At 62.7% G+C, this 21,424-nt stretch overlaps 1 protein-coding gene across 1 annotated transcript; it reads left to right on the top strand.

Moving 5' to 3' along the window:
* The first annotated feature begins 3,291 nt into the window (after positions 1 to 3,291).
* ARID3A (AT-rich interaction domain 3A) lies at positions 3,292 to 19,999 on the top strand. The gene is made up of 8 exons (XM_033082482.1): positions 3,292 to 3,698; positions 4,258 to 4,573; positions 15,610 to 15,682; positions 16,786 to 16,969; positions 17,148 to 17,395; positions 17,684 to 17,980; positions 18,059 to 18,145; positions 18,249 to 19,999. The coding sequence occupies exons 1-8, from the start codon at positions 3,292 to 3,294 to the stop codon at positions 18,452 to 18,454; spliced, it is 1,818 nt and encodes a 605-aa protein (XP_032938373.1). The 3' UTR covers positions 18,455 to 19,999.
* The last annotated feature ends 1,425 nt before the right edge of the window (positions 20,000 to 21,424 follow it).

Here is a 21,424-nt window from a genome sequence, read left to right as displayed (position 1 = left end):
CCGGGGCCCGTGCCCCGCACGGCGCCGTTTCCCCGCCCGTCCGCGAGGCGGCGCTGCGGCCACGCCCCCACCCGGCCCCGCGGCTCCACGGCGCGCAACATTTGCATGCCGACCAATGGCGGCGGGGGGCGGGGCGCTCCTGGAGCGGCGGGCCAATGACAGCGCGGGGCGGAGAGGGGCGTGGCGCTCCGGGAGCGGCGGGCCAATGGCGGCGAGGGGCGGGGCAGCGAGGGGCGGGGCCAGGTCCCACCGCCCGCCCGCCGCCCGCCCGCCCGCGGGGAGAGCAGCGCCGCGGGCCCCGCGCGCACCGGCCCCGCCGAGCCCGGCCCCGCCGTGCCCGACCCCGGGCGGCCGCGGCTGCTATGCGGCTTCGCGGCGCACGGCCTGCACCGGGTAAGGGGGACGCGCCGCCGCACCGGTTCCACGGATGGGATCAGCAGCGAGAACGGGACCCTAGCCACGGCCGTGGCCGGGACTGGGAGTCGGGGGCTGGGTGGGACCGGGGCCGGGGACCGGAGCCCAGGACCGGCCGCCTCTCCGAGGTGGGCTGGGCCCTCCGCTGCCGGTGCTGGGCGGGAGCGCGGCGCCCCCTCCCCCCGCGGCCGGTTACCGGCCGCCTCCCTCACGCGGGGCTGGGGTTCCTCCCCCGCGGCCGTTCCCGGCCTTGACTCTCCGTTCTCCCCGGGCGCTGCTGGCCGGGCCGGGCAGAGCCCCGTGGCCCCGCCCTGTGCCCCCTCTAGGCCCGTGGTCTCCCGGGGTCCGGGCGGCGGAGGGGCCAGGCCGGGCCGACCCGGGCTCGCCTTTCCGTGTCGGGGGCGGTCGTTTCTCCCCGTTCAGCGGGTCCAGGGCCCATTTGGGCCCCGCTGTGTCCGTGCCCGGTCCTTCTGAGGGCCGCCGGTGCCACGTGCTGCCGGGAGCGGGGCCGGGCTCGGTTTCGGGGACGGGACTCCTGTCTGCCTGGGGGTGCCTCCCGCCGCGTCCCCAGCCCCGTCCGTCCCCGGGGACAGCACCCACCAGGCCAGGCCTCCCTGTCTCTCTCCTCCTCTTCCTCACTCAGCCTCCACGACACCCCCGGAGCCCTTCTCGGCAGCGCCGGGAGCCAGCCTGGGGGTGTCCGGCCGCGGCCAGCCCAACCCCGGTGTCGGTGGCACAAAGGCCCGTCCGTCACACCCCCGCTGCCTATTTTTAGCCGCTGTCGCTCCCGAGCACCTGCCCCGGGTGACACCGCCCCGAATCTCTCGCGGGACCCCCGTCACCGCCCCACGGCGGGGAGGCACCGGGCCCCGTGGCCCCGAGCAGCCGGAGGGACAAAGGGGCACGGCTCAAGGTCACCGTGGCCGCCGGGCCAGGGTGCCACGGGGCCCTGGCTGTGGCCTCACCACTCCGGCTTCCCTGTGGAGAAGCGGCAGCGTGGCTCCGGCACGGCCACGGCCCGCTGTGCTCGAGGAGGCGGCTCCACAGCTGGTGCTGGCACCGAGTCACTCGGGGAGTCGTGACCAGGCAGAGCCACAGCGGCGGCGAGGAGCACGTGCCCGGGTCGGTCTCGCTCCGGTTCGCTCGTGGATGGTGCAGGGGACGGGGTTCAGGTGCGGTGCAGGGCAGGAGCGCGGCCACGGCTGGTGAGCGAGCGGCTGCTCCGGGGCGGGGAATGTCCCTGCCGCGACCTCTCGTCCGTGGGGGCGAGGCGGCGATGATCAGAGTAGAGGAGAGGAAACTGAGGCACGGACAGTGCTGGCCCACTTGTGCCGCGCCTCTGCCGGCTCCCGGTGGAGGCGGTGGCTGCTGAGGTGCCGTGGCGATGGCGACGTGTCCGTCCATAGCGTGAGTGGAGCCCGGCCGGGCCGAGAGCGGATGCAGCCGCGGCGAGGCGTGGGGGAAGCGGCTCCCGCCCGACCGTCCGCGGCCCCGGCCCACACTGGCAGCAGGTTCCTCTTTCCAGAATGCGCGGGATCGTGGCGTAGTTGCCGGGCTGTCCTGGCCGCGCAGCCCCTGGGTCCGGCCCCACGTTCAGTCCCCGTGCGGGTCCTGCCGTGTGTGCGCTGCACGGGCCCCCGGGCAGCTGAAACGGGGTTTGCTCGTACACGGCACGGCCACGGTGCTGCGGTGAGCTCCCTCCCTGCCCTCAGCGCAGGCGAGGTCACAGCTGGGAACTGGCTGGCCACGGGGGCTGCTGGCCGCACCAGGGCTTGGGAGCTCAGTGCTAGAAGGGGTCCAGACCAGGCTATTGGGGTGTGGGGGTTCTGCAGGGACCAGCTGTAATGTGCTGATCCCCTTAGTGTTTTCTAGGGGGCAAAGCAGAGATGAGCTTGCTTGCAGCTTCACGTTTCCTCAGAGGGCCCCCAGCCCCCAGGGAAGGGAAGCAGGGAGCTCTGGGGGCGGTTGGCAGAGCCTGTTTGCCAGGGTTTCAAGGCTCTGCCTGTCCATCCCCTGGGATCTTCCCTGGGGTGCTTTGGGGCCCCTCCACTGTGCAGTGCAGACCCCAGTGCCATAACGATGAGCCCAGTGCTCCCCATGCTGTATGTCCCTGGTGGGGATGTGCCTTGTCCCCTGTGGGGGACCCGGTGGACTTCTCTCCTCTGTGTCTGTTATCTGTGGGCGCGGGTCCACCGGTATCCGCTGCCTGCAGGGCCGGGCAGGGCTATCGGGTCCGGCAGGCCCCTTCCCCCTCCAGCAGCAGGCCCAGCCGCCCTATCTCATTAGCTCGAGATTAATGAGGCTCCTGCGCTGTCTTTAACTCCTTCCTGCTCGCTAGTTCCTGCCCACAGCTCCACTGACCTTCTGCTCTACTTCTCCCACAGGTTTGCGCCGACGCCTGCCGGACACCGACCCGGCTGAGGATTAGGGATACCGTGAGCAGGGGACCCTGAGGCACCAGAAAGTGCCAGGTCTGCAAGGGAAAGGGTGATGCACCGTGCTGCAGCTGCTGCCTGCTGAGCCTGAGGAGGAGTTTTGGAGCCTGCCAACAACAGCAGCACCCCAATCCCCACGGGCAGCACCGAGCCTGCGACACGGCGTAGCCCTCAAGCCAAGGAGACATTGGGCCAAGCCTGAGAGGGGTCACGGGTCACATCCTTCTTTCCTGACCCGGTGTCAATTCCTGCCCTGACACCCCGACGGCACTGCCCTCACCCCCCGGCAGCCCCCTCCAGGGCTGCCCGCCCCAGCACTGCCCAGCTTTGGCCCCCAGCCCCGCTGGAGCGCGGCAGCCTGCCGGGCGCTGCCCCCCGGGCACTGCCCCCTGGGTGCATCGCCCCCCGGCCCCCCGGGGACCCCCCGCCCGCCGGCAGAGCCATGAAGCTGCAGGCGGTGATGGAGAACCTGCAGCGGCAGCAGCGTGCGCGGCTGCAGCAGGCGCTGGAAGCGCGGCAGCAGGAGCAGCAGCCGCCGCGCTCCACGTCCCCCCCGGCGCAGCCCCCGGGGCAGCCCCCTGCCAGCACCCCGGCCCGGGGCCGCGGGCAGGATCCAGCCCCGGCGCCCTCGGAGGAGGGAGCGGAGCCTGAGAGCGCGCACATCCAGCGGGCACAGATGGCCGCCCTGGCTGCCATGCGGGCGGCCGCCGCTGGCCTCAGCCACTCGCCCAGCCCAGGGCTGTCGGATGAAAGCCAGGCTTCTGAGGATGAGGAGGAGGAGGAGCGCGGTGAAGAGGAGGAAGATGGCGGTGGGTACCAGCAGGAGATGGGCTCCGAGGAGGAGGACCTGTGAGTATACTAGGGCAGTTCATGTGGGTTTGGGGAAGGGGTAGGGAAGTGGCACAAACACTGGTGGGTTTGGGCACAGCTTGCTGGTGATGCAGTGGGGATCCTGTGGCTTGGGGCAGGTGGTGGATTAGAGCTGTTAGGATATTTCAGAGCAGGAGGTGCTGAGAGCAGCAGCTCAGCTCTGTGGCTGTGATTCCTCACGCTGGGTTGGCACAACATCCCATCTCTGCCCAGCAGCCACGTGGGGCTGTGACAGAGGACCCTGGACTGGCGTTAAATTATGCAGGACCCTCGGCTGCCTCCAGCATGCATCCTCTCAGGGCAGGGCCAGGCCAGGAGCCATCTGGCAGAGCTCCGTGACAGAGCTGCTCCTGGGATGCCAGGGACTGATTGTGCCCCACAGAGCTGCCCCTGCCAATGGGCTGTACCGGGCTCTACTGTGTGCTGGGTGGGTGGTCCCAGCCCTGCAGCTGGGGAGGGCCCGTGGGGTGGGCAGGAGAGAGAGCTGAGCCTTGGGAACCAGCGTGGGACCAAACCTCTCCTCTCCCCACTGTTCCAGAAAGGGCAAATGGGATGAAGATGACTTTGAAGAGGACCTGGGTGAGGAGGAAGAGGAAGAAGAAGAGGAGGAGGAAGAGGAAGACTATGAGGAAGAAGAAGACATGGGAGAAGAAGGGCTCAGCTCAGCAGAGGCAGTGCGGGCAGGTGCGGGATCCCTGCTGCTCCGCAAGCCCCCAGCACCCCAGCACTACCGGGGGGAGCCACCACGGTTGCCAGGGGGACAGGAGCGGCTGCCCTCTGGCTTGGGCCATGCTCAGCCCCCACCACCGGCGCCTGACCACGGCGACTGGACCTACGAAGAGCAGTTCAAGCAGGTATGTGCCCACCGAAACGCGTGTCCCTGCCATCCCTCTCCCTGCTCCTGCGCACCCGTGTGTCCTCGCGAGCGTGGGGAGATGTCTCTGGCAGTGCCGCCTCCAGCAGTGTGCTCAGATCCAGCTGCTGTTGTCATTAGGAATGCGTGGGATTTCTCCGGGGTTTTAGTGCTGGGCTCGGTCTCTCCCCCGCCCTGGTTGGGTGACTCCAAGTGGATCCTGTGTCCGCATTGTTCTGGCATAGGCAGAGAGTGCATTTTGGTTTGCTGCAGGGATCTGGGAGGATTCTTGCTGAAAATTATGAAAAAAATCACCCCAAACTTGCAAATCTGACAGGTCTCTTGATTTTCCTCTTCCACTCTCCCCAAGCCATTTTCCATGGGGACCTGTCTGTCTCCCATCACCATCTCTATAGAGGTGATGCCTGGCAGGACAACTCGGGCCCCATGGATGCTTACTGGGGGGGCAGAGCTGCCCCCCTGCTGCTGCCAAAATGCCGTGAAAGAGTGAAACCAGTGAGAAATCACCTGGCTGCCCACTTCATTGCCTTCCCCAGGCAACGAGGCCAGCATGCTCCCACTCTTCCCGGCGCCAGAGCTGGCTGCACTCCACTCTCGCTGATAGAAGAAAACGTGCTGCAGCCGGGGCTCCCCGGGGGCCGCCCGGCACCTTTGATGTGTGCTTAAATACATCGGGGTTTGGGGCTGGGGGAAGGGGCAGGACCAGCAGCAGCAGATGGGACCCAGATGGAGCAGCCAGGGCAGGGTGGCCTTTCAGGAGGGATGTGACCACCTCTGCCCCTTCACCTTCAGGAGGCTGTCGCATCCCTTCCAAAATGGAGGAAGGAGTTTGCCAGGATCTGCTGGCACATCTGGATTTGGGCAGGCTCAGAACAGGGCTGGCGGAGGGAGCACCAGCAAGCGTGGAGCATGTGGCCATCCTCCTGGCACTGCCCGGCTGCAGGGATGGAGGGATGCTCCTGTCCAGCTGTGGTGTGGAGGGATGTTCCTGTCCACCTGTAGGGATGCTCCTGCCCCCGTGCATCCCTCGTGCCGCTGCACCCAAGCCACCTTCTCTTCTTGTGGTTTCTCTCTCTTGTGCTTCCTGCCGCCGGGGAGCGAGGGGCCAGGGTTGTGAACTCGTAGCTGTGAAAAGGCTTTTCAATACCGCAGCTCTGATCTTCCTGTTTGTCAGTGTGTCAGTGCCACGGTCCATGCCGTACCCTCTGCCAGGTCCCCTCTCACTTGGGAACAACAGCCCCGTTCCCAGCACTCCCCCTGCCCCCAAGCTGTGCCCCCTCTCCCTGAGCACCCCCTCTCCCTCCATATCACTTCCTGGGGTCACTGGGAAGAGCCAGGCTCGGTGGTGAATTGTGGAAGCAGCCGGAGGGGGTTGGAAAGCCTCCGTGGGCGGAGGAGCGGAGGCGACGCGCAGGGCCTGGAGAGGCTTTCCCCGGCACGTCAGCCCGAGCGACCGCGCTTGGATCGCGGCCCCTGGCCCGGGGCCAGGGGGTTGCTGGCGCAGCCGGTGCTGGCCGGGAGCTCCTCCTGGCTGGCCTCCAGCGCGTGCCGCCAGGCTCCATCCCAGCCCAGCTGGCGCGGCCTGGGAAGGAGCAGCAGGAATGTAAACAGCGAGGGCAGCGCGGGGCAAGGGATGCCGTACCCCATCCCCGCTCCTCGCTGGGGCGGAGGCGCCTTAGGGGGAGCCCCGGCAGCTCCGGGATGTCAGACCACAGCTGGGTCCCTGCGTGGGCGAGCCAGCGGGGACGTGGTGCTGTGGGTGGCTGTGCCAGTGTTCTGCCTGTCTGCCCTGTGAGGGAAGGGCTCTTTCGGGGTTCATTTTTATTTTTGCCAAAGAGCTCCTCAGCTTACTCTTCCACCAGCCTTGGTGCTTCCCCAGCTGTCCATCTCTCCCTGCTGGGGGTTCAGATCCAGTTCGGATTCAGCTCTGGTTGTGCTGGTGCTGCCGGCATCCTTGGCCCGTGGCTCTCTGTGCTTGAGAACACCATCCTCACCGGGCAATGCCACCATCCAAGGGCCCGTGCCTGAATCCACACCCAACCAGCAGCCAGGGGCTTGCCCCCATCCTCCACTGCCAGGTTTTATTGACCCATATGGGACAGATTCCTGTGAACTGGTGCTCGGCTGAGCTGTGGGGGGCCGGAGGGAGGAGGAGGGGGCCCAGTTCAAGGGAGGAGGAAGGGGAGGGCGTGAGGAAGAGTTATGGAGGTGAGGGAGGTTAGGGAGCCGGCGCGTGGCACCTCCCCGTCCCCAGGGACGGCTACTGCACAGGCAGAGGTCAGCTCAGCCTGACCCGGGCGCTGCCGGCGCGGGCAGCAGAACAAAGGAGCCCCCAGCACAACGGGGAATTCGGGGGCAGCGGTTGCCGAGGGCATCGGGGTGGGGGGGAAAGGGGACATTTTCTGGGTGGGAAGAGTCTTGCCATGGGAAATGGCTAAAAATCCAGCAAGGGGCTGCTGGGGTAAAACTGCTTTGAGTTCTGTACCCCAGCACTGTGGGGGCTCTGTTGCTGCTGACCCCTAAAATCCCTCCTCTGATCTTTCTCTTTCATTTTTGCTATTACTGCTCCCCACTAATACCAGGAGTAGCAGCCCCTGGAGCTGGAGTTTCCAGCCTCTACCTCTTTTGGAGTTTGCTGTGCTGCTGGTGCTCCTTCAGACACAGGCACCCTGCACACTGGTACCCCGTCTCCCATCACAGGAGCTCGAGGAATTCATCTGTGTTCATCTGGCTGCAGCAGCCACCACTCTCCCTCTGGGGCTCTCCATTTTGGGCGCTCCCTTTTGGGGTGTCCTGCAGTGGCTGCCTCAGGCTGATGTTTAACCCCCTGTTTCTGCCTCAGGAAGGATTTAAAAAGTCACCGCAGTGCCAGTGGGAGGCTTTGGCAGTTAGGGGGGGTTTTGGGGGATGCTGGTGCGTTAGTGGGGCAAGAGGTTTCTTGTGCTGGGGACATCTGAGCCATGCCGGTGGCACACGGGCGCAAAAACCTCAGCCCTTATCTCTGGCGGTGCAGCGCACCCCGAGATACGACGTTTCAAAGTGCAGTAGTGGGGGAAAAATAAACCGAAAGCAACTCAGTGACCTCAGCAGGGCTGCGGGGGTGGGTGAAACCGGACCCCCCTCCGCCCAGAGCAGCCCCGCGCACATGGCTGGTGGAGCTGGGATTTTCCAGGAGGGTCTGGAGGAGCAGAGAGCCCGTACCTCCTCTGAATTCCCAGGAGCTGGTTAAGGTGTGAGGGATCCCCTCTGAACCCCTTTCTCCCGTGGATTATTCTCCTTTTCAAAGCTCAAAGCCAGCTGGGGGCGTGGGGCCTGAGCAGGGGCCCCGTGGCCTCTTAACGAGGGCGGGAGGGTCCATTTACTTTCTTTAAAATATTGATTAGAGCTTTATTGCATTAGCCAGCCGAGCGGATGAGCTGCCCCCGGGGAGGGTGAGGGGGCCCCTGCACAGGGAAGGGGGACCCAAGTGTCATCACACAGCCAGGGGCCACTGCCCCCCACCCAGAGGCAATTTGGCTCCCAGATAAGGGGGAGTGCCCTGGGGCCCCCAGTTGGGCGCTGCTGTGCCGGGGAGGTGATTGTGGTGCCTGGCCAGGCCAGCAGCAGATAACGAAGGCGAGAGGGGACCTGAGCAGGACAGGACTTTGGGGGCAGTGGGGGAGTCACCAGTGGACCCCTCCTGAGAAAAGGGCTGCGTCCTTCCCCCTCACCCCACACTCAGCCATCACCCCTCTCACCCGGCACCACTGCCTAGCCTGCCAAGGGGTGCTCCCAGCCAGGGATCCGGCACGGTAATTGGCTCATAGTGCTCAGGGAGCATTCCCGGGGCTGTAATCCCACCAGATCCCTGGCCAGAGGTCAGGGACTTCTCAGCGAGAGCGGCTTAGCCGCTGAGTGCCTCCCCCAGCCAGACGCCTGGGTGCTCACAGGTGCTGGTCCCGGCATCCTGGCACCCGTGAAGCCATTTCTCCAAACAAGACCCAGGATGATTAACGAGGTTGAGGAACAGGGGACATATCCTTCCTGCTCCAGGTGCCCAGCCAGTGCCTTCACCCAGCGAGATTGTGCCCTAACACCCCTTGTCTCGGGAGCTGGGCTGGCTCCCCACAGCCTGGGCATCACCTGCTTGTGTCCCCCCCCAAAACCCCATTTCCCCCCATGCCTCAAGCCCCCCGGAACCTTATTTTCCTCACCCCTGGCCCCCCCAGAGCCCTGTTCCCTCCACACCCCAGCCCCCTGGGCTGACTCAAGGGCTGCGGAGGTGGCGGCCGCCTCCCCTCTCGGCACAGCTGAACTAACAGGGTTTATTTAAAAGGGAAAAAAAAAAAAAGAAGAGCGGCGCAGGGAGCGGGGCCTTTGTCAGCAGAGCCCCCTGCCCCCACTGCAGCATTGGGCAAGGGCAGCATTGCTCCATCACCCTATTTCTGGCCCAAACCACAGGAGAAATGGCAGCTGGTCCCAGGGCCCAGCCGGACGTGCTGCAATCGGGGGCCAGGGCCAGGGGTGGTTTGGGGCCAGGGGGCCCCCCTGCTCTGAGCCCCTGAGGCAGCCAGACTGGGGGGCTCAGGGTGCAGCTCCTGACCCTTCCCAGTGGTCACTTCATCTGCCTGTGCCTGGGTTCCCGCTCTGGCTGGAGCTCGGGATAATCCACCCTGCACTGGGGCTGCTGGAGGCCAGGGCTCACCCCTGAGGAGAGTCCCCTGCTCCCCATGTGTCCCACGGGGAGTGTGTGGCCATGCCACTTCTGTGGCAACAGTCCTTTGGGAAAGGGCTTCCCTGTCCCCCCACAGCAGCTGGCTCGAGGCTTCACCCTGCTGCAGGTGGCAGGGGGTGCACCCTGGCAGGTACCAGCCCTAAACCCCTTCAGCAAAGGGCTTCACCTCCTGCCTCCATTTCCCCACCTGCCCACATCCACTGTGGATCCTCCAACTTGGGCACCAGTGCCTGATTTTGGAGATTCCAGCACCTCGGACGTGCTGACCCACGCTGCCACCTGCTCTGGTGCCACAGTGGGAGGGGGTCTGTCACTCTGGTGCCATCACTGTGCCCACCACCACCCCCTCCTCTCAGTGCGAGGAAACTCAGAGATTTCAGCAGTGCTAGAGCTGCTCAGCGGTGATGGTTCCTGGGGCTGACAGCCCACAGCTGGCTCCTGTCAACCCCATCTGTGGCTGCTGGACCCCTTCCAGCTCCTCCAGCAGCTCCATGGTGGGGTTCCCAGGCGTTCCGTGCACCCTGACCCGGCCCACGGGACCCCTGGGACCCCTGCCGCGGTGCTGACGGAGGGCAGAGGTGCAGGACCTCGCATTTCAGGAACAGATTTGCAATTAGCCAAATCCCAGCGGGCGGTGGAAGCCCCGGTGACTCATCTGCCGGGGCTTACCGCGATCCCCTTCTAAGACGATCATTTACATATGGTGGAATTTAAACCCCCGTCTTGGCTTCCCGGCCTCGCTGCTGCCACTGCTGCCACCCGGGTCAGGTCCTGAATGAGGGTCTTGGCCCTCCAGCCCTCAGGGGTTTCACCCTGGGAGGCTCGGGAGTCACACAGGAGAGAGCCCAAGTTAGGGGCTCACCAAGTGCCCCAAGAATTTGAGTTGGCTCCTCTGGCCATATTTTGCCATCTCAGTGCTGCATAGCTCATTCTCAGCTGCCCTCCCTGGGATTTGCCTGGTGGCAGGAGCTAGCCTGGTGTCCTTCCTCGGACAAGCTTTCTCAACAGCGCCTGACTCCACTGGATTAATATTTGTACAAGGTCCGGTGTGATAGCAAGCATGTGTCAAGGGCATGCACCAGCACGCACACAGCAAGGGCCAGGAGAGCTGCCACTGCCGGGCTGGCTCCCATCCAGCCAGCGGCTTGGCCCAGCCGGGGAAACACCCCCAGCACCCCAGTTCCCCCTCTGTGACCTTTCACCAGCCTGTGCCACACGTCCGCATTCAGACACAGAACCAGTTTTGATTCCAGCCAGCCAGAGCCTGGCACGCTGCCGCCCAGCAGCGAACTGCTATTGGAAACGCCACGGCAGCAGGAATCGCTTCCTCCTCTGCGGGAAGAGAGCAAACGGCAGTCCCGGGAGCCGGTGTCAGTCCGGGGCTGCCGGGATCCTGGGAGCTGCCGGCTGGCCGGGCACAGCGGCCCGTGCCGTGGTGGGGAGGGCGGCCGACAGCGCACGGACAATGGGGGGTCAGGGAGGTTAAACGGTGACTAATTCGCCCATTCAGCGTCCCCTCCGCCGCTCGGGGACACCCGCCGTGCCCTGACACCGCCCGCGTACCCCCAGGGTCACCCGCACGACTCCTGTATGGGGAGGAGATGGGCACCGGGTGGTCTCAGGGACCCCCAGACTCGTGGGCCGATGGTGGTGGGTTTGTCACTGAGTCACGGGAGCACTGATGGATCCTTTGCCCACCGGGTCCCCCGGCCCGAGGAGGAGCACTGGTGCAAAGAGGCACCTGCGGTCGGGCCCGTGTCCCCCCGCGGAGGGGACAATGCTGGGAACTGGTGTGAACAATGGTGCTGACGGGAAGCTCCCGGGCCCCCTCCCCAGCTGCCCCTGCGGAAGCGGCCCCCCAGCCCAGCCATGCTCCGGCGGCAGGAATCCCGCCGGGCCGGTCAGTGGAGTCACCGGCTCTGGCCATGTGGGCGAGGCTCCCGCCAGCACATCCCCCACCAGCAAGGTGTTGGGGAGATTTTGGGGAGGGGGCACACCACGTCCCTGCCCCCAGCAACCCCTTCCCACGGGGGGCTGTGCCCTGGGGGGCTCGCAGGGGATTAGGGATGGGGACAGCCAGGGGTGACCTGTACCTAAGCCGAGCGCTTTATCTGCGGAGGAATCTGCTCCGGGGCTGGACGCTCCCTTTGCCCTTCACCGGGAGGGATTGGCCCCAGCAAACCCTTCACCCCAGGCCGGGGGGGCCGTGCCTGGAGAGGGGCTGCGGCCTCGGGCACCCCCAGCCCTGAGTCAGCCGTGGCCTTACGGGAAATCACGTCCCCAGCGCCTCGGAAATGCCGCGGCCCGGGGCCCTTGCCGATCCTTGGCTCTGGTTTTTACAGATGACTTTCTTTTTCTGAATAAGTGCTCTCTCCGACCCCACTGCGGGTCCCGGCGTGCCAGAGGCCGGGGGGTGTGTATGAGCTGGGAGTGGGACGGGAAACGCGCCATAAATGTGTTTATTCTTCGTTAAAGAACTCGTTAGTGTTTGCGGGCTCTTCCCCAGCCCAGCGTGGCCCCTCGGCTGTCCGCGGGACAAAGGGATGCATCCCCGGGGGCTGCCGGAGGAAGGAAGGAAAGAAAAGGAGAGAAGTAGCCCCTCAGCCTGTCACCGCCGGTCCTGCTACCTGTCGAGACAGGGTGGGCTCTCCCCGCCGCTGCCTGCGTTGTGTTTTTTCCTTAAATACAGGAATTTGGGGGAGTTTAGCCCCTGGAAGGTGGAGGCTGCCACCAGCCCCCATCCCTGCTGCAGTGGCGCTTGGGTCTGTCCCCAGGCCCGGCTCATGTCACGGTATGCACGTCCCAAACCGGTTTTGGAGAGAAGGAGGAAAACCGAGAGTGTTGCCACTTCCTGGCGATGGAAGAGAAACTTGAAAATTAATCCCCACGGCCTGAAAACCCGGAACCAAGCGGGGGGAAGGGGAGGTGTTTTTAACTCGGACGCGGGATGCAGGGACACGGAATCCTTCATGTCGCCTCATGGGGCTGACAAGGGACTCCTGCCGAAGGGGGGATTTGCCTGGCACCAGCATGATCCCCGGCATTCCCGGAGCCTTGTGAAATGGCGCTTCCCCTCCTGCTTGTAATTGCCCCCCGTTCAGGGGGGAGGTCGGACCCCCGGCACGAACCGCGCCCGTGCCGAGGGCTCTCTCGCATTCCTGGCATTGCCAAGGGGCCGCCTCCCGCCCGCCCTTTGAAAGCCAGCGGGTTGGGATTTTCCTGTAATCTGGTTTGAAACATTAATCCGGTCATCCACACCAAACGCCGGGCCGGCATCCTGCCGGGGCGCTGGGCTGGGGTCAGGGCCACCCGCCCACCGCCTGCCTAATTCCTCCTCCACTTAATTATGGATCTGCTGGCAACAGCCATCTGGCTCCGTGTCCTCAGCCGGCCGGGGGCCAGGGCCGAGGGGGCTGCGCTGTGGCCAGGTGGACTGGACACTGTGGCCAGAGCCGGCCATGCCGCTGGCATCAAGCATTCACCCTGGGGTGGGTCAGCACCGGGTGGTGTCAGATCCCGCAGCCCAGGGGACTCTCAGGGAGGTGGGGAATATGTCGTGTTCCCCCCAGCCAGGCTGGGGTGGCTGTGCCTCAGTGTCCCCTGGCACCACACCCTGCCATGGGGACCCCACGGTAAGAGGATATTCCTGGGGCAGCTGCGTTATGGATTAAGTAGTTTCCACCTCCCTAATTACGAAACATAAATGTATTGACTCAGCAGCACAGGGCGGCCTTGCCTGCGGCTCCTGCCCTCCAGTACCTTTGCACCGAGCACTGAGACACTGCATGTCCCTGTGAGGAGCCAGCTTTGAGCTGAGCAGAAACCAGGGTTGAGAGCAGGAGGCAGGGCACGGGCACAGGGCAGGGATCAGCACCAAGCAGGCACACAACTCAACACCTGCTGATTTCGGTGCAGCAGTGCCAGCAGCCGCCAGCCTGTGCCAAGCTCAGCTGCGCACTGGGTTTCACATGCTGCTGAAACCAGAACGTTTCTGTTCCTCAATTTGCATTCTGAGCCCTGCTGTCCCAGCTGTCCTGCGCTGCCGTTGGGGCTCACGCTGGCTGCTTTGCCGTTGGCTGCGGATGGCGTCAAAGCAAGGAAATCCTGTGAGGGGCTGCCGGGAGTCACTCGTCTCTGTCCCCTTGCATGTCTTGCCTGTGCGAGGGGGAGCAGGGGTGGTAAGGGAGGAAAAGGGCAGCTTGTCAAATGCCACTCTGTCACACATCACAGTGCACACTGGGCACGTCCCAGCCATGGCTGGGCATGTCCTCGCTCCACTGTGATGCCAGATGAGCACCTTGGGCAGGTGCCCATCACTGGCAGTTGGTTCTGCTGGGAGTGGCAGAGTTAAACCAGGGTTTGGGGGGTCCCCAGGGAAGTTTGTTTCTGTGCTTGGCACTGCAGTGGTCAGTGAGCAGCTGGCAAGTGCAGCGAAGCTGTCGAAGTCTCGTCGGTAACCGTCAGCAGCAGCTTGTGCAACATCCTTTGCCCGGCAGCCGTGGCGGGTGTGCTGGCAAGAACAGGGTGTCCCAAGAACAGGGATCTCTCTGCCCACCGTCCCTGGGGACCCCTATGGCTCCATCCCAATTGGGCAGGGGTGAGGGTGGCTGCAGCCAGCTGAGCTTGGCATGGGACCACCAGGGCTGGTGGAAGGCCGGCACAGGGGGAAGCCACCCGCTGCAGCCACTAATCCCCCTGTCCTGGCCGGCCACGCTCTCCTCAGCTGACAGTTAATTTTCTTTCATCCTCTTAAACGCGTCCGTTCCCCTCGGGACTGTGGCCGGGGGGGTGGGGATCATGACCCCAAGGGTCTTGGCAGTGGATGAACTGATGTGTTTGGCACGTCCCCAGGACGGTTCTGCACCCTGCAAGATCGGGTGCTGGGGAAGCCCTTTCTTTGTGTGTGGCTTTCCGAGCTGCTCAAGGAAATGGGGGAGGCTGGATTGGCACCAGCCCAACATCCTTCAGCTGGCACAAGTAGCCTGGTGCAGCTCAGCTCCAAAAATCACAGCGGTGCTGCTGTGCCATGGATCATTCTCCCCACACCACTACCACACCAGAAGTCTTGCTGGGGTGCTGGGGTGGGAGAGGGGCGTTGAGGGTCTCTGCCGGTGGTGCTGGTGGCTCCTGCCTTTGCCCTGGGGGTGTGCAAGGGGCCGGTCGAGCCTGCTGAGTTTCCCAGGGGAACTGGGGGGAGTTTATGGCCCCGCTTATCATGCGGCCCCATTGATCCCTTTGATCGGTGCCGGCGGCCGAGTCCAGCCCTGCGGGATCCGGATCCTCCCTGCGGGGCTGCAGAAGGAAGGGGCTCAAGCCCCGCGCTTGATGATGCCCACCCATCCACCTGCCCATGGTCCTGGTGCCACAGGGCATAGCCATGGAGGGGGTGGGCACATGGGTGACCCAGTGACCGGCAGTGGTGGCCCCACAGTGCGTGCCTGGCGTATTTTGGGGGGGTTTATAGGCCCCTCCCAGCCCCACTGGCAGTTGCTCAGAGTTGTCATTGGGAAAAGCGGAGCTGTGGCAGCCACCCCTGTTGGTGTCTGGGCAACGCCTGCCCCTACAGCCTCTGCTCCAACACCCTTCCCAGGATGGGGGGGATTATCCAGCAGCCTCCAGGCAGAAACAGCGCTGGGCTTCGGGAGAGGCCGCATGGCGTGGCGTGGTGTGTGCCTCCAGCGTGCCGGGCGCTCCAACCGGCCGATCCTGCGCCATAAATCAGGCAGGAATGTGCCGGACTAGCGGGGTGGGGGGTCCCGGCTGAAGATGCCCCAAGCAGAGCTGGTGATTGAGGTGCAGCGTGTCAGAGCCTGGCCCTGCTTTGCCTTCCCCGGTGCAGGACGTATCCCTGCAGGGCCATGGCACACAAGCTCACGTCAAGGCACAAGTGGCTCCCACCACTGGCTCCCAGCCGTGGCTCTCTGTGGCACCCCAAGCATGGAGGGACCATGCTGAAGCATTGCTGTGCTGAGCAGGCAATGGATGCTAAAAATAACTGGGATCAGCATTCCCGGGAGGAGGCCAGGCCGAGCACGGTGTTGGCAGCCTGGGAGCCACTCCGGCCGTGATCCCAGCACCAGCATCCCAGAGCTGAGCTCCGAGCAGGGCAGGCAGGGAATGGCAGAGTGAGACACAGGCAAAGGTCAGCCCAAGCTTCAGGAACCCCCTGGATCCATGCAGGGACCCCAGGCTGCTTGATGTCCTTTGAGCCACACAGCTGCTGCAGTGGAAGCTGGGGGGTCTTAGGTGGGGGGGATACATGAGGTGAGGGGGTTTCTGAGCATCTCTCTTTTCTTATGCAGCTGTACGAGCTGGATGGTGACCCCAGGAGGAAAGAGTTCCTGGACGACCTCTTCAGCTTCATGCAGAAGCGAGGTGAGTTCCCCAGCTGCGCACCCACCCTGTGCCCCCATGCCCATCCTGTGCCCACCCTGCTCCACCACACCCACCTTGTGCCCCCCACATCCCCCTCAAGGCTGGGGGCTCATTTCCTTGCTTCTCATTAGTGCCCCGAGGTCACGGCTCCGGCTGAGCTGCTGGTTAATCTTTAACCCCTCAGCACAGCAGGGTCAAACCTGCTGGACTGGATCCAGTGCCTGCAGCCCCCCCTCACCCCCCTCCCTTCACCCATCACACCCAGACCTGCAGCCCCTCCCCACACAACACCCTGACTGTGTGCCCCCTCTGCCCATTCCCTGGGTTATTGCAGGGGGCAAAGCCCCTCACTGCACCCTCTCTCTGCCCAGGGAGAGGCCATGGGGGAGGGAACCAGGGGTGGGAAGGGCTGAAATCCAAGCGTGCTCCTGCTCGAGGGTCTGGTTCCTGCGTGGAAAACAGTGCTGGAAGTGCTGACACAGGGCTGGCTCTGGCCCTTTGTCAGACAGCACTGGGAAGGCACGTGTGCCTGCACAGGGGGGCTGGAGCTGCTGGCTGGGTCCCCAGGGTTCCCCTGGCTCTGTCCCATTCCCTGGCTGTGTCCCCTGTGGGGTCTCACCCTGCTCGTGTCCCCTGTGGTCCCCCGCCTGCATCCCCTGGGGTTGCCCCACCTGCATCCACTGTGGCCCCCAGAGCTCCCTCACTGCAGGGCTGGGAGGGGAGGGACCCCGTTGAGGGAGCAGATGCTGCCAGCCCCCTCCTCATGCTGGAGGGATGAGCCCCCCAGCTCACAGGAGACCCTCACAGCCAGATTGTGAGCCATCCCCATTATAAATAACTCACGTTGCTGGGTGCTGGCTCAGCCCGAGGAACCGGCTCGGCCACGACGGGGCTGTGGCTGGAAACTGCAAGTTTCTGTTTCCTTTGTTGGGGCTGATCTCAGCAGGAGGGCCTGGGGGGGAAGAAGGGGACGGTGGAAGGGGAGGGAGAAGCAGGAGCCCCCCAGCCCCTCCACTGCCCCTCAGGGGTCTCGGCAGCTGCACCCCCGCTTCGGGTGAGAAAGCAGCACCCCAGACCTGCTCTCTCCTCCCGCCGCTCCCCAGGGACCCCCGTGAACCGGATCCCCATCATGGCCAAGCAGGTGCTGGACCTGTACATGCTGTACACGCTGGTGACCGAGAAGGGGGGTCTGGTGGAGGTCATCAACAAGAAGCTGTGGCGGGAGATCACCAAGGGGCTGAGCCTGCCCACCTCCATCACCAGCGCGGCCTTCACCCTGCGCACCCAGTGAGCTGGGGCTCAGAGGGGAGGGGAGGGGGCGAATCCTTGGGGGTCAGGGGATGGGGGCTCAGCACAGCCCCCAGTGTGGGAGCAGTGGGGAGGGAACAATGGGGTGGCACATGGGAAGGGGTGCCCAGCCACTGCATCACCCTCACCATCCCCACCTGTGTCCTGTCCGGCGCAGGTACATGAAGTACCTGTACCCCTACGAGTGTGAGAAGCGTGGGCTGAGCAACCCCAACGAGCTGCAGGCAGCCATCGACAGCAACCGGCGGGAGGGCCGGCGGCAGGGCTTTGGTGGCTCCCTCTTTGCCTACTCGCCCGGTGGCACCCACGGCCTCCTCTCCTCGCCCAAGCTGCCAGTGCCGGCGCTGGGGCTGGCGTCTGCCACCAACGGCGGGGCCATCGCACCAGGCCAGAAGATCAAGAAAGGTAATGATTGCTTGGGGTCTGCCTGCCCCAGGGTTTGGCTGCTGTGGGGTCTGGTTGCAAGCTTAGCCCTCTCCTGGCCCCGGGAGTAATGGGGAGAACTGGGGGAAGTGGGCAGGGGGTGATGCTCCTCTCCAGGGCTCAACCAGGGACCCTGATTCCAATCACCCATCTCTGACCTTTAGAGGGACAGCAGGGCACCAAACTGTTGTGCCAGGGCTGGGGACACCCTGGGGTGGTGGCACCCACCTACCCTTGTGCCCCCATCCCTGACACCTGCTCCCCCGGCAGAGGAGGACACTCCCATCCCCATCTCCATGCCCAGCCGGCTCCCGGTCTCGCTGGCCGGGCACCCCGTGGTGGCCGCGCAGGCAGCCGCGGTGCAGGTGGCAGCAGCCGCCCAGGCCGCGGCGCTGGAGCAACTGCGGGAGAAGCTGGAATCGGGAGAGCCCCCGGAGAAGAAGCTGGCACTGGTGACAGACGAGCAGCAGCGGCTGATGCAGCGGGCACTGCAGCAGAACCTCCTGGCCATGACGGCCCAGCTGCCCATGAGCATCCGCATCAACAGCCAGGGCACGCGCTCGCCAGGTCAGTGCCGGCCCCGGCCGCCCGCCCCGGCCGAGCTCCCGGCCCCGGCGGGCTCCGTAACGCGGCTCTCCCCGGCAGAGAACCGCCCGGACGCCGCTGCCGCCAGCAGCAACGGCACCAACAGCATCAGCATGTCCGTGGAGATCAACGGGATCGTCTACACAGGTGAGGGGCTCCCCAGGCTGCGCTGAGCCACACTCCTGCCTCCCTCCAGCCTGTTCCATGGCATGGCTACAGCACCTCCAGCTCAGCTTTGCTCTCTCCCCAGGTGTGCTGTTCGCCCAGACGCCTGGCCCTTCCTCCTCCTCTTCCTCCTCCTCCTCCTCTGCCTACAGCAAAGGCAACGGCGGCAGCAGCCGGAGCAGCGGCAGCAGCGGGGTGGGGAGCGGTGGTGGTGGCACTGGGAACGTGCCCCCCGCCCCGGCCAGCCTGGCTGTGCCCCCCAGCTCTACCTCCAACAGCGCTTCGCCTTAACGCCCTGGAGCCTCGGGCCCCTCGCGGCACCGGCGGCCGTGGGGGGACGGAGTCGCGCCGGGGCTCGCCGGGGTCTTGCCAGGGTCTCTCTGGGGTCTCAACAGGATTTCACCGGGATCTCACCAGGGTTTCATTGAGATCTCGCCTGGGTCTCACTGCGGTCTCATCTCGCCCGAGGTCTTACCAGGGTTTCTCCGGGGTCTCATCAGGGTCTCGATGGACTCTGCCCTTGTTCTCGTGTTGTTGGATTTTCCTTTTCCAGGCAGAAAAGCTTTAGCCCGGGGGGGTTTTGCCGGAGCCGCCGGCTGTCCGGCTGCGCCGCTCCGGGACCGTTTACCTCACTCACATCACACTTTGCACTGTACATTTATTATTATTATTATTATAATTATTATTATTTTTTAACTCGTGTTACCTCCAGACAGACGCACGGACGCCTGCTGACGCGAGCTCTAGCGAAACCCCCCCGGAATTCTAAAGGAAAAAAAAAAAAAACCAAAAATCCTAAAAAAAAATTGGAAATAGGGAGATATTTTATTCATTTCCATCCTTTTCCCTCCTTTGTTTTGGGAACTCCACTCTCTGCAGGATTTTAAGAGGTTGTTTTTGATTGTTTTGTTGTAAATAGCTTCTATTTTATTCTCTTAAAAAAAAAAAGAATCAAACTTTTAACATGCAAATGATATATATTAGTCTTCATCAGGGAAAATGGGAGCTTGGAAAAAAGTTGGAATCTCCTTTCTCCTCTCCTTATCGGTGGTTGGGTCCAGCTCTGCTCCTTCCCCCACCGACAAATCCTAATTATTATTCCTCCCCCTGCATAAAACTACTGTTTAAAGCCACTTTGGGCTTATTTCCTCCAAAAAACAAGCAGGATCCAGAGGATGGGGATGCTCGGAGCTGCAGGACGCTCCGGAGCTCACGGAGAAGCCGAAGGACCTGAGGATTTATTTTAAGCCTCACAATCTCAATAATTTTTTTTTTTTTTTTTTTACTATTCCCCTCCCACCCCCAAAAAATAAATTCACCCACATCTGCGTGAGACACAATCCAACCTGATACCGAAACCCCCTCACCCCCCTCGGTATCTCCGTTCTCAGGTTCCCACCTGGAGCACAGGGTTTTTCCCCCTTCCCCAGGTGCCCCCGGGGGATTGGGGGGGGTCCAGGCTGGTGGGACCTCCCCCCCCCACCTTTATTTTTAATTTCACTCGGGGAAGTGGCGATCTCAGGGGATTTGGGGTTTTTCCAGCTGTTTTATTTGTTGTTTTCAGCAGGGTGGTTTTTTATTTTTCCGTGCTGGAATCCCCTTGGTGGCTCCGTGGGGGGGTCTTGGTGGCTCCATGGACCCTTTTTGGGGGGGCCTGGGAGGGTCCGTCCAGCTCCTGCTGCTGTTGGGGTCCAGCCCAGCTCTCCTTAAGGAGAAATTCCAAGGGGGAATTTTCATGCCCAGGGCAGGCTTAGATTTTTCTTAGTGATTTTTTTTTTTTTTTGCATTGTACAGTCACTATTTTGGGTTGTTTTGGGGTTTTTTTCAATTATTTTCCCTCCCCTCCTTTCCCTGCCCCCCCTTTATTTTTGTTTTCGAGAGCGGGTGACTTTCCACTTTATTTTTCTTTTTTGCATATCGATTTAAAAATAATAAAAAAGAGCCTAAATCAGTTTTTTTGGGGGGTTTTGGAAAGAAAATTAAACTAAAGGAGCGGCCCCAGCTGCAGCCGCCCCCCTCCCCCCAGCGTTGCATATCTTAACTCAGGTAAAAAAAGGAAAATGAGAAAAGAAAAAACCACAAAAGACAAAAAAAAAGAAAAAAAAGGAATAAAAAAATAAACCACATTCTACCTCTGAGCGCGGTGGCCTCGGGCGCACCCGGGGCCCCGGTGAAAGATTTCAGTTTTGCAAAACATTCAGGTATTGAGACTTTTTGATTATTATTAAAAAAAAATTAAAAATTAAAAAAAAAAAGAGAAAATAAACTTAAAAAACACTGAAAGTTTACATTTTATAATAACATTATTATACAGATTGTATTTAAACGTCAGAATATTTAAGACAATTGTAACCCTGTAAAGTGAAGAAGTATTAAAAAAAAAAAAAAAGTTGTGTTGTTTGGAGTTTCTGGCCTGGGGGGCCAGGCGTGTTCACAGGGTTGTGGGGTGAATTTCCTTATGGATTTGGGATATCCATGTGGGTCTGGGGGGTGTTAATGGATTTATGGGGTGCTGATAGGATAATGGGATGTGCATGGGCTATGGGGTGTCCAAGGACACCTTCACAGCTGTGGGGCGTTCGTGGGGTTCCCCACGAAGCTGTGGGGTGACTGTAAGACTGTGGGGTGTCCATGGGGTCCCTGTTGTGTCCATAGGATTGGGAGGTGTCCAGGGCACCACCCTTAGTTTTGTGGAGTGCTCATGGGGTTCTCACGAAGCTATATGGAGTGCCTATAGAATTGCGGGGTGTCCATGGGGTCCCTCTGGGGCTGTGGGGGATCCATAGGGTTATGGGATACCCACAGGATGCCTACAAGGATGTGGGGTGTCTATAGGATTGGGAGGTATCCATGAGCACCCTTTGGTTTGTGGGGTGCTCATGGGGTTCTCACAAAGCTCTGAGGTGCCTATAGAATTGCGGGGTGTCTATGGGGTCCCTCTGAGGCTGTTGGGGTTCCATAGGAGTACCCACAGGATGTGTACAATGCTGTGATGCTGTGGGGTGTCTATAGGATTGGGAGGTACCCGTGAGCACCCTTTGGTTTGTGGGGTGCTCATGGGGTTCCCACAAAGCTCTGTGTGTCCACACGGAGCTCTCGAATGTCCACAGGGTCCCTACAGGGCTGTGGGGGGGTCCATAGGGCTATGGGGCGCCCAGAAGGATGCGGGATGCGGGGCGTCCTTAGGGTCCCCATGTGCACACGCGGTGTCCCGGGCCACCCATCCAGCTCCGACCGGGGCGGGCCCTGCTGAGCTTCCTG

This window comes from Catharus ustulatus, chromosome 29 (assembly GCF_009819885.2).
Source record: "Catharus ustulatus isolate bCatUst1 chromosome 29, bCatUst1.pri.v2, whole genome shotgun sequence".
NCBI classification, from domain to species: domain Eukaryota; kingdom Metazoa; phylum Chordata; class Aves; order Passeriformes; family Turdidae; genus Catharus; species Catharus ustulatus.
Note: the sequence above shows the minus strand (reverse complement) of the source record. Positions and strands in the feature narration are given on the sequence as shown.